General features: G+C 41.6%; 1 protein-coding gene across 1 annotated transcript in view; it reads left to right on the forward strand.

Moving 5' to 3' along the window:
* ARHGEF26 (Rho guanine nucleotide exchange factor 26) overlaps positions 1–13,875 on the forward strand; it is a 112,763-nt gene that overhangs the window by 62,336 nt on the left and 36,552 nt on the right. The window contains exons 8-10 of the mRNA XM_035705114.2: positions 1,880–2,032; positions 5,533–5,662; positions 9,293–9,367. Of these exons, the coding sequence (XP_035561007.2) occupies positions 1,880–2,032; positions 5,533–5,662; positions 9,293–9,367 (358 nt within the window). The remainder of the gene's footprint in view (positions 1–1,879; positions 2,033–5,532; positions 5,663–9,292; positions 9,368–13,875) is intronic.

Consider the following 13,875-nt stretch of genomic DNA (forward strand, 5'->3'; position numbering starts at 1 on the left):
TTACAATTGCTGAAACTCTGAGGAGAGCATTTGATATTTTACTTGAATGTTAATAGATTCAGTCCTGACAAAGTGATATGAAGCTTTTTTGGAACATAATTTGGTATTTCTGACCTACTATTTAAGATTGTGCATATTAACCCTAATACCTTTGGAAGGAAAACCAAGTAGCCCAGCCAAGTATGCTTTATGTTTGTTTGTTTGTTTGTTTGTTTTTCTTGTGTTTTAAACAAAGGGCTTGGATAACTAGGCTGCTTACAAGCTATGGATGAGAATCCTACTGATTATTTTCCCTAAATCCTTCTTAAAGGAAATACAGATTTTTTTTTAATGCTTTCTCCAGCGTAAATAATTTTACTCTTCTAGGATTTAAGGTATATTTCATTTTTTTAAGCTCCTATGGAAATATTAAAAAATAAAATAGGTAATGATGACAAACTAATACAAATACAATTTATAGCACAGTGTGTTTAATGTACACATAAATATATAAATTCAAGACCTCTTAAAATTTGGATTGTTTTATTGCTGGGTGCCAGGATATTCTTTGAAAATAATTGAGATGCGAATGTGAGAAAATGTTAGCCCATATTTACTATTAACCGTCTTGTGTAGATTTCTGCTGTCTCATTCACTGTCTGCCTTGAATTTTGTATTTGGAGTCCACCTAGCAAACTCGTTAGGAGTTATGATGTGATGAATGCTAAAGAGGTTATTGAAAACTAAATTTCTCTTGTAGGACTATTTCAGAACTCAACATTAGAGAAACTACTGTTACTTTCACCTTCCTTACATTTGGAAGATGCTTTGGCCACCCAGTGATAGTTCTTTCTAATAGATTTTCCTATTCCTCCCAACTTGGACAATAAGTGTGCTCTAGGGTGGTTCATCTCAACTTTTACTGTGTATTCAAATCATCTGAAGATCTTGATAAAATGCAGGTTTGGCTTGGGGGACATAGGCGGTGAGATTCTGCATTTCTAGCTCTTAGATGCTTGGTTTATGGACTACGTTTTGAGCTCCATGCTTTTGGTAGAAACCTAGTTCAAATATTTGATTTTGATGTGCTGTTAAAATTGAATGCCGTGTAGGATTGCCAGATAAAATACAGGTTGCTCAAGATGTCCCATTCACTATTTTTGCACATACTTGTACTATAAAATAACTCATTTACCAGAAATTTAATTTTCAAAGGACTAGACACTAGATAGATAGATTCAAGCACACCCTAAATCTGGCAACCCAAAAATGCCATCTTAATAATTTCTGAGTACATTTAAATGTCTTAAAATAGTATTATTTGCAGAGAAAGGACACAGAATTAGGTTTATTTCAGACTTTTTTTTTTTTTTTTTAAAGAGAGTGCATGCAAGTGGGGGAGGGACAGCAGGAGAAGGAGAGAGGCTCTTAAGCAGCATAGAGCAAGCAGCATGGAGCCAGACACAGGTCTTGATTTCACAACCCTGAGATCATGACCTGAGCTGAAATCAAGAGTGGATGCTTAACTGACTGAGCCACCCAGGCGCCCCTCCGACTTGTTCTCTAAGTACTTATTTAGTTGTTTTGCTCATAGGCTTTTCAATACAATGAAATACGGAAACATGACCCCATCTCCTCCAATATCTAGGGAATTGTTACCTGAAAGCAGAGAAATGCCCTATGTTATCAGTGTTTTCAGTTGAACATTTGAAGTAATAAGATGTTAATACGATAGATTTGAGTTCAGACAATCTTTATAGTTTTTCATTGTATCCCTTTGAGTTGGTATTGTGCACTGTTGATATTTCCAAGCCATGTATAATAAATAACATGAAATGAGAATGATCTTCAATGTTTTTCAGTTATAAATAAGAAAATGTAAATGAGTTTCTTTTTCTAGATTCTTCACGGAGTTGGAAGCAAGACATCAGAATAATATCTTCATCGATGACATAAGTGACATTGTGGAGAAGCACACAGCATCCACATTTGACCCGTATGTGAAATACTGCACAAATGAAGTCTACCAACAACGAACACTACAGAAATTGTTGTAAGAGATGTTGAATGTTACCCTTAATAGCCTAACCATGTTTTAATTAGGTCACATTGATTGAAATTCATTGATCTCTTACATCTTACTTAGAAATGACACTTGGTGGGCTATTTTCCAGGATTGCTTTCAGGGTGAGGATGTTGCAGTAGAAAAATCTATTCTGTGGACAACTTTCTCTCTAAAGCAATTACAAAATTATAGGTTTCTGTTATTTTCCTTGTTGTTTTAGCTTGCTGCGAGCTACGGGAGTGATCATCATTCTAGAACTCCCCAGTTTTATAAGCCATTGAATAGTTTGCCTGAGGCCAAGAAAGTATTTGAGTTGAACTCCTGTCTGAGATCCAGAACTTCTCTACTCTTCTAATCTTCTTCCATTCGGATGACGGAACAGAAGTTTTTTATAGGAATTTTTGATGTTCCCCTTCTGGGTAGTTAGAAATGAGGAGAGCAGGGAAGGACTGAAGGAAAGCAGAAGAAAAAAAAAATGTTCTTAAAGGCATTAAGAATACAACAAAGAGGCTTTAAATTTCCCTCCTCACTTTTTCTCTTTGTCCTCTTTAGGTTTAACCTATAGTTTGTGTTTTCCTTTTCTTTTTTTTCTTTTTTTTTTTTTTTTTTTTTTTTTTTATGTGATGTATATGGCTTTAGCCTTAAAAGTCAGCGATTGTTCAGTAATGTTTTATTTTGGGAGCCCTGTTTATGTCAAGTAGCTATCTGTTTTACACCACAGTGTACATTGCCATAAACTCGGCTTGGGGGCTGACGGCTGTTATCACTCACAGGCCCTGTATAGGCTGTGGCATTTATGACCACAGCAGTGGAGCTCTGCTCAGCTTCTCTGCAGGGTGTGAGCTCCTACAGGGGGATTGGGGTTGGTGCTGGGAGAGACAGCCCACTGAAGCTCCCAAGTCAGTGGGAAGGGCTCCTTGAGCCGCTCCTCCCTTCACAACCTCATGAAACTCTTGAATGGGCAGGGTGGAAAATTAATAGCTGGCAACCGCAAATGAAGTTTTTAAGTACAAAGCAGGGTTTGTTGGCACCGTTGACATTTTGGCCTGGATGAGTCTTTGCTGTGAGTCTGTCCTGTGCATCGTAGCATGTTTTATAGCATCCTCGGCCTCTGTGGACTAGATGCCCATCACTCCAGTGGTAACAACCAAAAATGGTCCTAGACGTTGCCAAATGTTCTTGGGAGCATAATCTCACCCCAGGTTTTCTTAACCTCCCAACAGCCCCGGGACTGCCAATAGAGAGGGTGCTGTGTAACTGCTAGAAAATGCAAGTTACGTGTTTGAAAACAAAGCCTTGAATCAGAGCTAAGTTTCATTTTGTGTCATTGCAGTTTGCAGGATTTTAAAAATGTGAATAGGCACTGCTGTAACTTAAGAAGTAAAGGTTCTAGGGGGCCCCTGGCTAGCTCAGTCAGTGGAGCATGACTGATCCTCAGTTGTAAGTTCGAGCCCCACATCGGGTGTAGAGATTACTTAAAAATAAAATCTTTGAAAAATAAAGATTCTGTCTAAATTAACTTAATGATACCATTTGAGCTTTCACATGGAAAATAGTAGCTGTGTTTTCAGGGGTTTTGTAGCAAGTATCGTGAATTCACACACTGGAAATGCTTGAGAATCTTTGAAAACAAACATATAATAGATCCCCAGGGACCATCCCAGACCAGACTATTTAATCAATATTTGGGGGAAGGGGTCCTGGGACCTGAGTGATTTTAAATATGCAACTGATTTGGAGTTTGATTTTTTTTTTTAACTTACTTAAACATCTTTTTAAAGCTAGTAGGAAAGGAAACTTAAAATTCCTCATTTGAGAAAATGAAAATAAAACATTTCTGTGTAATTTCTTTTAATTGACTATTCTGGGCATTTACTTATTTGTGAACCAGAACATCTAATTTTCAAAATACATTTTTTTTTTTTTAAGTTGGAACCGCAACTGCCCTGCTTCTTGGCCTCTTGCTCCCCAGCATGAGATTACAGTACCCAGTCCCGACCCCTGTCTCCTCCTTGTTGTAAGTCACAAGGGAACTCCTCGGAGTCCCTCTGGGGTGAAGTGAGCTGCGAAAGCAAGAGATATGGGGGTCCTGGCCCCCCTGAAACTCAAAAGGCCTTGATTTGACCTCTGTCTTCATCAGATGCTAGGGCTGTTGCTTGGCCAGTGGAGGATCCTTCTGAGACTCTGTTCTTATTGGAATCCCCTTTTGGCCTTCCTTAAATATTGTCTGAATGTTTCCATCTGAGGTCCTATATGTTGGTATGTCTGGTTAAGTTCCATAAAAACGTTGTGGCAGTATTATCACTGTTGTTATGTCACCAGGAGGGGAGAAATACTCCAGCTGGCATGGTCAGAAAGTTCTCTGTCCTAGAAGCTTTGAAAAAGGTCAGAAGCCTACTAGTAAATAAATATGATATTTCTTTCTGGGATTATAATTTGGGGCTAGAGAAGTGACTTAAAACACCATCTGTTATCTTTTTAGTGGAAAGTCTATAGATTATCAGATTGCAGATCTAGCCTGTACGCGTTAATAATTAATATATTCACAGATATGTTCACCGTTAGATCATCGCCTCTTCATTTACTTCCCACTTCTATAAATTTCTAGCTCATATATTTCTTATTGTTCATATTATCTTAAAGTCCTGTTATATTTAGTCTTCACTATAAAAGGCAGGCCGTCTGTGTCTGTCATTGTTTGTTGTTTTATATATTAAAAATCATAATATGTGAATTTATCACAGTGTTTTAACAGGCATACCTAGGTTTAGTGAGCTCCACTTTATCTCACTTTTACCAGATCTGTTTTTTTACAAATTGCGTCGAGCAAGTCTGTTGGCACCATTTCTCCCAACAGCATTTGCTCACTTGGTATCTCTGTTACATTTTTGTGATTCTCACAATATTTCGGATATTTTCGTTATTATATCTGTTACAGTGATCTGTGGTCAATGATTATAACTCACTGAGAGCTCAGATGATGGTTAGCATTTTTTTAGCCATAAAGTATGTTTTAATGAAGGTATGTGCATCATTTTTTAAAATATTTTATTTATTTGAGAGAGAGAGAGAGAGAGAGCAAGTGCATGCGAGTGAGCAAGCAAGCAAGCACAAGCTGGGTGGGGGGGCAGAGGGAGAGGAGAAGCAGGCTCCAAGCTGAGCATTATGTGGGACTTGATCTCAGGACCCTGGGACCATGACCTGAGCCCAAGGCAGGTGCTCAACCGACTGAGCCCCCCAGGCACGGTGCATCTTTTTTTTTAAGACACGATGCTATTGCACACTTAATAGATGACAGTGTGGTGTAAACATGACTTTTACATGACCTGGGAAATCCAAAATTCCTTTGACTCACTTGATTGCAGTATTTGCTTTATCGTAGTGGTCTGGATATCCACAATATCTTCGAGGAATGTCTGTAATATGTTTTTGCTTCTTACCTTGAAGAGAAAGTATTTTGAATTTCTTCTTTCTTTGTTTCTTCTCAGAGCCACCAACCCATCTTTTAAAGAAGTACTGTCACGAATTGAGTCCCACGAAGACTGTAGGAACTTACCCATGATCTCCTTCCTCATCCTCCCCATGCAAAGGGTGACTCGCCTGCCCCTGCTAATGGATGTAAGACATGGTCTGCTGGCTCTTTCCTCTGCGGGTAGCTGTGCTGCTATAAATCTGATTAAGAACATTATTCTTATTTCACTTGGATCAATGTACTATATCTCTTCTATAAAATCCTCCACCTAAATGAGAAGGGGCCATTCAGTTGGAACATCTCACTGTGTCTAGTATCTTTGGAAATTACCTTCAACTTAGGCTTGTCTAGGCACCCTGAAGATTTCCGATCACGTCACTCACTTAACATTTTTCGAAATGGGAAACATGGGCTTATTGGAGACACGAGTCTTGGATGCTGGTTCCAGCTGAGCCGCTAGCCATGTGGCCTTGGGCAAGTCACGTAATGTCTTCAGCCTCAGTTTCTTTGGGTTGATCACCAAGATCCCTTCCCTAGAGAGTTCCAAGATGCTGTGGTGCTCCCACTGCACATGGGAATGAGATACTGTTCAGCATTAGAAGGCATGGACTTGCCTTTATTTTGCACAAAGGAGGGTATGGAAAGGCCAGCATCCTTCATACTTCAGGGAACATTCACGAAGAAAACAAGGATTTAATTTTAAATAGTGACAAGACATGGCTGGGAGAAGCGAGTAGAGACTTCCTGGTCTGAAGTGCAGCTGGGAAGACAGCTAGGCGGCAGGCCAGGGGTCCTGCACACCGGCTGGGCCGGATCCACAGCGGCAACAACGAGAGAAGAACCAGGTGGCCCGGCACAGCTCCCACCTGGCTAGTGGGCCAAATAGTGTCTCTTTTGATCAAGTTAAAATATTTTGCCATAGTCGTACTTCACAATTGGATCATAATGTTAGTGTCAGTTTCAACGAACGTGATTTTTGCATGTCAAAACACAGGATAAAAATACAGCAAAAAATTATGATTGAGTAAGGTTACAAAATAAATTCCATTTCCCATATTCCATCATAAATTCAGAGATTTTCTAAAAGCACTGACATTTTGCAGTGAGTAAAAGCATGCGATCACAGTCACTTTGTTGGCTCTGCTGCCTGGACGGGGGTTGGTAGTTGTTTTTTCAGAATTCCCAACACCCTGCTCCTCTAGCTTCCCCTCAGTTTCCTGCCTTTGCATGCTTCCCTTGTGATTTAGGGGCGTCTCTCCTTGTAAATATTGGAAAACTTGCAGAATTTTGAAAATTCAGCTCTCTGATTGATGGATTGATTGAGAAAAACATTCGTTGGGCCTAAGGATAGAATGCAGTCAGGTAATCAAAACCAGATTTTGGCTTCAAGAAGGTTTATTTGTAGGTTTCAACCACCCTTGTTTCCTGACTTTCCCACTGAGCATCTTTGTTCACATTGTCGCCGGCTGTCACTTCTCAGCTTCACAACTAAAACAAGCAGGTCTTTCAAGCACTGGCCCTAATGCTCCTTCTTTCATAAAGCCTTGCTCAGTGCCCTCCCTCGCAGATGCATCTTCCTCCGCATCTGAACACCCATAGCACTTTGAGAGAAGGGACTCTGCTATGTAAGCTTGGTGTCCTACAAGTCCTGTGACTTCTGGAGTAAGAACGATCTGGGCACAAATTCTGGCTCTTCCCCCGATAGTGTGATCCCAGGCAAATTGCCTGATTTCATCTGAAGCCTCAGTATAATATATACCTGCAAGATTGGCATGAAAACGGGTGAAGTAGTAAATGTTAAGCCTGACAATAATAGACGCTCAGTATTTCTTAACTAAATGAATGTAGATACTATACAGGCTTGTGCTGAGTCATGTAAACACTGAAGTTTTCAAAGATACATTTGATATTGCACTTTCTTCCATTAGATTTTATAAGCAGTAAAAAGTCATTAAAAAATGAGTTTATTTCATAGGATTTCTGGCATTTTCGTAAAGGACGAAACTTTGAACCGTCTAGAGAAATGCTGTTTCAAATTTTGCTATTTTTAAAAATGAGAAATGGGTGCTTTCTAAATACAGCATTTCTCGCAACGTTACAAAGTTTCAGGGTTCTTTCTCTTCAGAAAATGTATGTTAGCCGTATTTCTTTAGATCCTGTATATTCTGTGATCTCTCAGCCTTCTATATTTTCTGTTTAATTTTGAGAAAATTGCTTAAGTAGATTGGGACTCACAGAAGCTAGTGTTACCATGTTGCACCATGTTGGAGGTTAATGCCGTGAATGTCCAGTAAGCTCAAAACTTTCTGGGTCAAAGACCCTGTTGATATTCTGAGTAAAGCTACAGTCATTCGCCCTAGAAAGTTCAGCAATGCACAAGATTTACATAAAATTGAAGTGTGCAAAGACCCTTCAGGACCCAGGATGCCTTCACGGACATAAACCAGTATTTCTCACACTGCCTCTGTACACATTAGTGGGTCATGAAGCTGATTTTTGATCCTGAGCTGTGTTTATTTAAAAAGTGACATAGAATAGAATGATATGATATATACAGAGTTCATAATGTGATTAAGTAATATTTTTTAAAAAAACCCTTTTCATTTCCACGTACATATGCACTGGTAGCTAATGTAGATGTATTTCTTACCGTGGGTCTTAGTCCAAAATTGGAGAACCATTAACAAAAGCCCACAGATGAGACACTCTCTGCTTCTCACATAGCACATAAGACAGTCCTGACACCTGACTTTCGGATCTGTAGGTCTGGTACTCACCTACGTTCAAGGTACCAGTTCCCTACTTACCCCCTCAAACAGTTCCGCCTCTGTTTGATGCCTGTTGCTGTAATCGGTTTCCCAAATGTGAGAATCTGGCCACCTGGGTAGAATCTAAATGTACCTAAAGCGTCGTCTCTTCAGTCCTGCTTCATTTGGGAAGTTAAACTTGTTAATTGAGATGGACATTTTTAACAATTAAAATGACTCCATCGTCCTTGAATGGATGTGGTTTCACAGAGTATTTGTAACTCCATAGGAATCGATCCTCTTCGAAGTTCATTTTAGCATCGCCAAAACTGCAGTGTACCTATATCAAAGGAAAATCCAGTAGCTTGTTTTTCTTGATCTTTTTCTTTATTCAGTGGTATGGTCTACAAACATATTTCTCTTTAGTGATGATGATGGTAATAATTAAAGTAGTTTTGGGCAGCCCGGGTGGCTCAACACCACCTTCAGTCCAGGGCGTGATCCTGGAGACCCAAGATCGAGTCCCACATCAGGCTCCCTGTATGGGCCCTGCTCCTCCCTCTGCCTGTCTCTCTCTCTCTCTCTCTCTCTCTCTCTCTCTCTCTGTGTCTCTCGTAAATAAATAAATAAAATATTAACAAAATAACTGTACATGTATTATCATTTAATCCTGGCAACAGCCTTGTGATGTAGTTGGCTTTATCCACATTTTACAGATGGGAAACTGAGGCTGATAGAGACAGAGTAGCCATCTTGCCCACAGTCAAATACCTAGTAGGCAACAGGACTTGGATTTGAAACCAGGTTCATCCACCTCTGAAGTCTTATCTCTTATTTCATCATTTGCTGGCTTTACTTGGATCCTGTTCATTTAAAGACTGTTTCCAGATTTTAATGTAATCCATCATGTTGTGCTCAGCATTGTTAAGTTTGCTATGAGCAAGAGGATGTGGCTGGACCTTGGTTTTATTTCACATAATAAAATAAACTGATTGATTTTTGTTTTGTTTTTCTTTTACTTTGCTGCAGACTATCTGTCAGAAGACACCGAAGGACTCTCCGAAGTATGAGGTCTGCAAGAGAGCCTTAAAGGAAGTAAGCAAGGTAACTGTTGAACAATAGCGAGCTAGTCACACAGTAAACTGTTCAGCGTCTCCGAAGAGCGCGCATCTGGATCTGATGCTGAACATTGGTGGTTCTCAAAGCCATTTGGCCAGCATTCCTTCGGGAGCTGAAAAACAATATTGTTTTCTGTACTCAAATGAAATTAGTATTTTTATTGTCTTGCTATAAGGCCCAACAGACCTCTCATTTTCTTTTGGTGTCTGAATAGTCGTTTATTCATTCTTTGATCAACCAGCTACTTACCGAAGTATCAACTACCGTGCCAGGCATGATGCCAGTCCCTGAAAATATGGCGATGCGCACGTAAGACAGTTGTGGTTAATACCCTCATACACTGTGCTGTATAAAGGGGAAGGCAGATGCTAAATAAAAATTACATTACAAGGTGATGAATGATATGGTAGCGAAGAACATAGTGATGTTGAGGCTGAAACCTAAATCAAGCTTAGCTCTGAGCCAGGGCTTGGGGAGGAAAGAGAGTGTCTCAGGTATGGGTAGAAACACAAAGGCAAGAAAAATATTTGGAGGATTTGAAGCACTGGAATGTTCTTCATGTAGCTGTAGAGCCCAGTCTAGGAAAGAATGCTGGGGAGCCATGTAGGGAAGTGTGGACCTTCTCTTAGGATGATGGAGAAGCTATAAATTCATGTGTTGTGAAGGGGACAGTGGGGATGGGACCAGTTATGAGGCTTTTGTAGTTGATTAGTCTAGTGGTGACAGTGGCCTTTATGGGTGTGTAGTAAAGGGAGAGAAGCAATATATAGTATTGAGGAGGCAGGCACAGAGAGTGAGTGAGTGTGTTGGAGATCAGAAGTCAAGGAGTATGGTCCCCGGCTTCTTGGGCAACTAGCTGGACGCTTACTTACATACCTTTGCAATAGAAACCTAGGGAGAAACGGATGAGTTCCACTTTGGATGTGTGATGATAGAGGTTCTTACAGAATGTTCAAGTTGGCCGAAATAAACAGGTCAGGAGCTCACTGGAGACACTGGAATTGGGAGACCTGGCTTTGGTGATCCCGGGCACGCGATGATTTCTGAAGCTGGGAGAGTGGATGAGATTACCCAGAACGAGCCTGTAGACTGAGAAAAGTAGTGAGTCTGAGCCACAACCGTCACGAAGAACACTACCACCCTTCATCTCATTTAGGGAGAGGAGTCCTCCCAGGGGAGACTTAAAAAACAAAAACCATCGATGAAAGGAGGAAAACCATAATGGCCCGGCAAACGGCAGATGTTTTGGTGGAAAGACGGTCAGCCCTGTTGAGTGGCTCCTGAAAGAGCGTGAATAACGAGTGAGGCGGTCATGGGTTTATCATCGGGTGGGCCGTGTCCCCGCGGTGGTGGGTGGGGAAGCTGGATTGCAGTGTGTTGAGGAATGAGTGGGAGGTGTGGACGTGCAGCTGGCCAGCAAGGGTAGCTGTTTCAACACGGGAGCTGTCAGTGGAAAGAGAGGGCTCTAGCTGGAAGGGCGGTGTGGGAACATCTTCCTGTTTGTTTGTTTAAAAATTAGAAGGACGTGGGCGCATTGAAATGCCGATAGGAATATCTAGCTGAGGGAAAGCAGTAGAAGGTGTAGGAGTTAATGAAGATACTGTAGAGCTGGGCAGAGGGGCGCAGAGACGATGGTAGCACCAGGAGCTTCCTAAACCCACTTGCAGCTACCAAACCACCTTCGAGTCTGGTACATCTTTGCACCACTTTGCTATGAGGTAGTTTCTTTCCTTTTTTTTTTGAATATTTATTTGTTTTAGAGAGGCACAGAGAGAAAGTGAGTGAGAGGGGCAGAGGGAGAAAGTGAATCTTCACACAGACTCTTTGCTGAGCATGGAGCCTGGTGTGGGCTTTATCCCAAGATCCTGAGATCATGACCTGAGCCAAAAATCAAGCATCAGCTGCTTAAGTGACTAAGCCATCCAGTGCCCCTGTGCTGCTGCTTTTTTTTTTTTTTTAAGATTTTATTTATTTATTCATGAGAGAGAGAGAGAGGCAGAGACACAGGCAGAGGGAGGAGCAGGCTCCATGCAGGGAGCCCGATACAGGGCTCAATCCTGGGACTCCAGGATCAGGCCCTGGGCTGAAGGCAGGCGCTAAGCCACTGAGCCACCCAGGGATCCCTGTGCTCCTTCTTTTAATCAACCTTCAGTGACTCTATTTTCTGTATCTTTATTCTTGCTAATAGTACCTACAAAATCATGGATTTTGTGACCTCATTGTCTATTTTTCTACTATGCATTTTTTTTATTAAAAGTAAGTTTATCTGTGTTTTACTTCATTAGGGCTGCTGTAACAAAATACCACAGACTGGGTGGCTTATACACAACAGAAATTTATTTCTCATAGTCCTGGAGGTTAAAGAATCCAAGATTGGGACCCCCTGGTGGCTCAGTGGTTGAGCACCTGCTTTTGGCCCAGGGCGTGATTCTGGAGACCCGGGATGGAGTCCCACATCAGGCTCCCTGCATGGAGCCTGCTTCTCCCTCTACCTGTGTCTCTCATGAATAAATAAATAAAATTTTAAAAAGTCCAAGATCAAGGTGCCAGCATGGTCAGGTGAGGGTGTCTTCTGCGTGGCATATTTCTCCTTGAGCCTTACACTGAAAGGAGCTGAGCCTCTCTTGTAAGAGCACTAATCTCATCATGGGGGCCCTACCCTCATGACTTTTTTTTTTTTAAGATTTTATTTATTCATGAGAGAGAGAGGGAGAGAGGCAGAGACACAGGCAGAGGGAGAAGCAGGCTCCATGCAGGGAGCCCGACGTGGGACTCAATCCCAGGACTCCAGGATCACACCCCGAGCTGAAGGCAGGTGCCCAACCACTGAGCCACCCAGGGATCCCCCCTCATAACTTTTGAAGCACCCCCCAAAGGCCCCACTTCCCAGTACCACCATCTTTGGAGGTTAGGATTTCACCATATGAGTTTGGAGGGATATAAAAATTAAACCTTCGCTATCTGTCAGCCACTTACACTCACCACTTGCCCCATCAGTGATCTGCACATCCCACTTGGGGAAACACTTAAGTGAAGAAAACTTAGCGTGGCAGGTGTAGAGTTTCCTAGGGTCCTGCCACCAGAGGGTCTTTCCTCCGGGATCCCACAGCCTCTGTTGCGTTCCTGGAGGCAATAGGGTGAGAGTCTTTGAGAGAAGCTACTAGTGAAGTTCTAGCGTTGGACTGGCGAGAAATGTCATCACATTCTATCTGGTGGTTACTGAGAAGTTAAGAATTCACACAGAAGAGGCAAGAGGAAGGCTGTGATCACTGTCGAATTGAGCTAAGCATGATATTTAGCGTTTTTCAAGAATTTCACATCCCAGTTACAGTAAACCACCACATTCCTTCAGGCATCTCTTGTTCACTGGATTCGACACTGGTACCCGTAGGAAAGGCTGGCAGGCACGGACCGGATCAGAGAATGGCTTTAATCTGATACGATAAGCATATAAAAGGCCCTCTGTGAGGAGATGCCGTTCTGGTGACTTGTTTCCTCTGCATTTCTCTCTCTCTCTTGAGCCCAAGTTATGAACATCAGGATTATTCCCCGAGTCTCCTAGTGGTTCGACTGATAGAGCCAGCTCAGGAGTTGACCTTCTTTTTCATTTGTGAAGTTTACTGATGGGATTTTATAGATTCCGGGAGGGACGGTATCAGTATTTGCAACAAACAGATTGCGTAAATAGAGCATTTGTCGTTCACAACTACAATGCAGAATTTCACTTGTTTGCTTTCCGTGAAAAGAAAGATACGGGGAGATCCCAGTATTTATTTTAGAAAGTGAAACCTGGTCTATCAGCGTCTAAGTTTTTAGAGGCAGACTCTTTCTGCCTCAGGCCCTTGGGCAAGCGTCTCTAGATGGTTATTCATTCTTGGAAAAGAATGAGTAATATCTTTTCTGGTAATTAAAATGCTAATGAAATTTATTTGCAATAGTGTGAATAATATGTCACTGAAATTCCTCATACATGTTGCTGCAACGAGTGTAAGTGCTTACTGAAATCGGGGCCTTGGAAAAAAGACTTATTGACCTCGCCGAGCAACTCAAAAGCAAGATGTTTCTGTTAAATAAAATGTGTTTACTTCCTGATGTTCTGTTCACATGCTGGGGTGGAGCTGCAAGGAGGGCGATTTGCAGGGAATCCGAAGTTCGGCGGGTGCAGAGCGCTGTCTGGTGTCCAAGGAGCGAAGGCCAGACTGTGGTTTCTTAGGCCAGTGAAGTCTTTCCGGCCGTTCTTTCATTTACTCTCTGCTGAAGGGAGTTAAGCGTTCACTCTCACCTCATAAAAATGCTATTTGGACATACTGTTAAGTCCTCAGCTTTCCTCCTGGTAGCGAAAGAGCCAAGTCTCTTTAATCTTCTCCTGTAACCTATTGCTTCTGCCATTTGCAGAAAGGTAGACATGTGTATCTTTTACCATGGAAAGATCCCTAAGCTACATTATTACGGGAGGAGCATTAAGTTGCAGAACAGTACAAATACTGTCATGA

Source organism: Canis lupus, chromosome 23 (genome assembly GCF_003254725.2).
Source record: "Canis lupus dingo isolate Sandy chromosome 23, ASM325472v2, whole genome shotgun sequence".
NCBI classification, from domain to species: domain Eukaryota; kingdom Metazoa; phylum Chordata; class Mammalia; order Carnivora; family Canidae; genus Canis; species Canis lupus.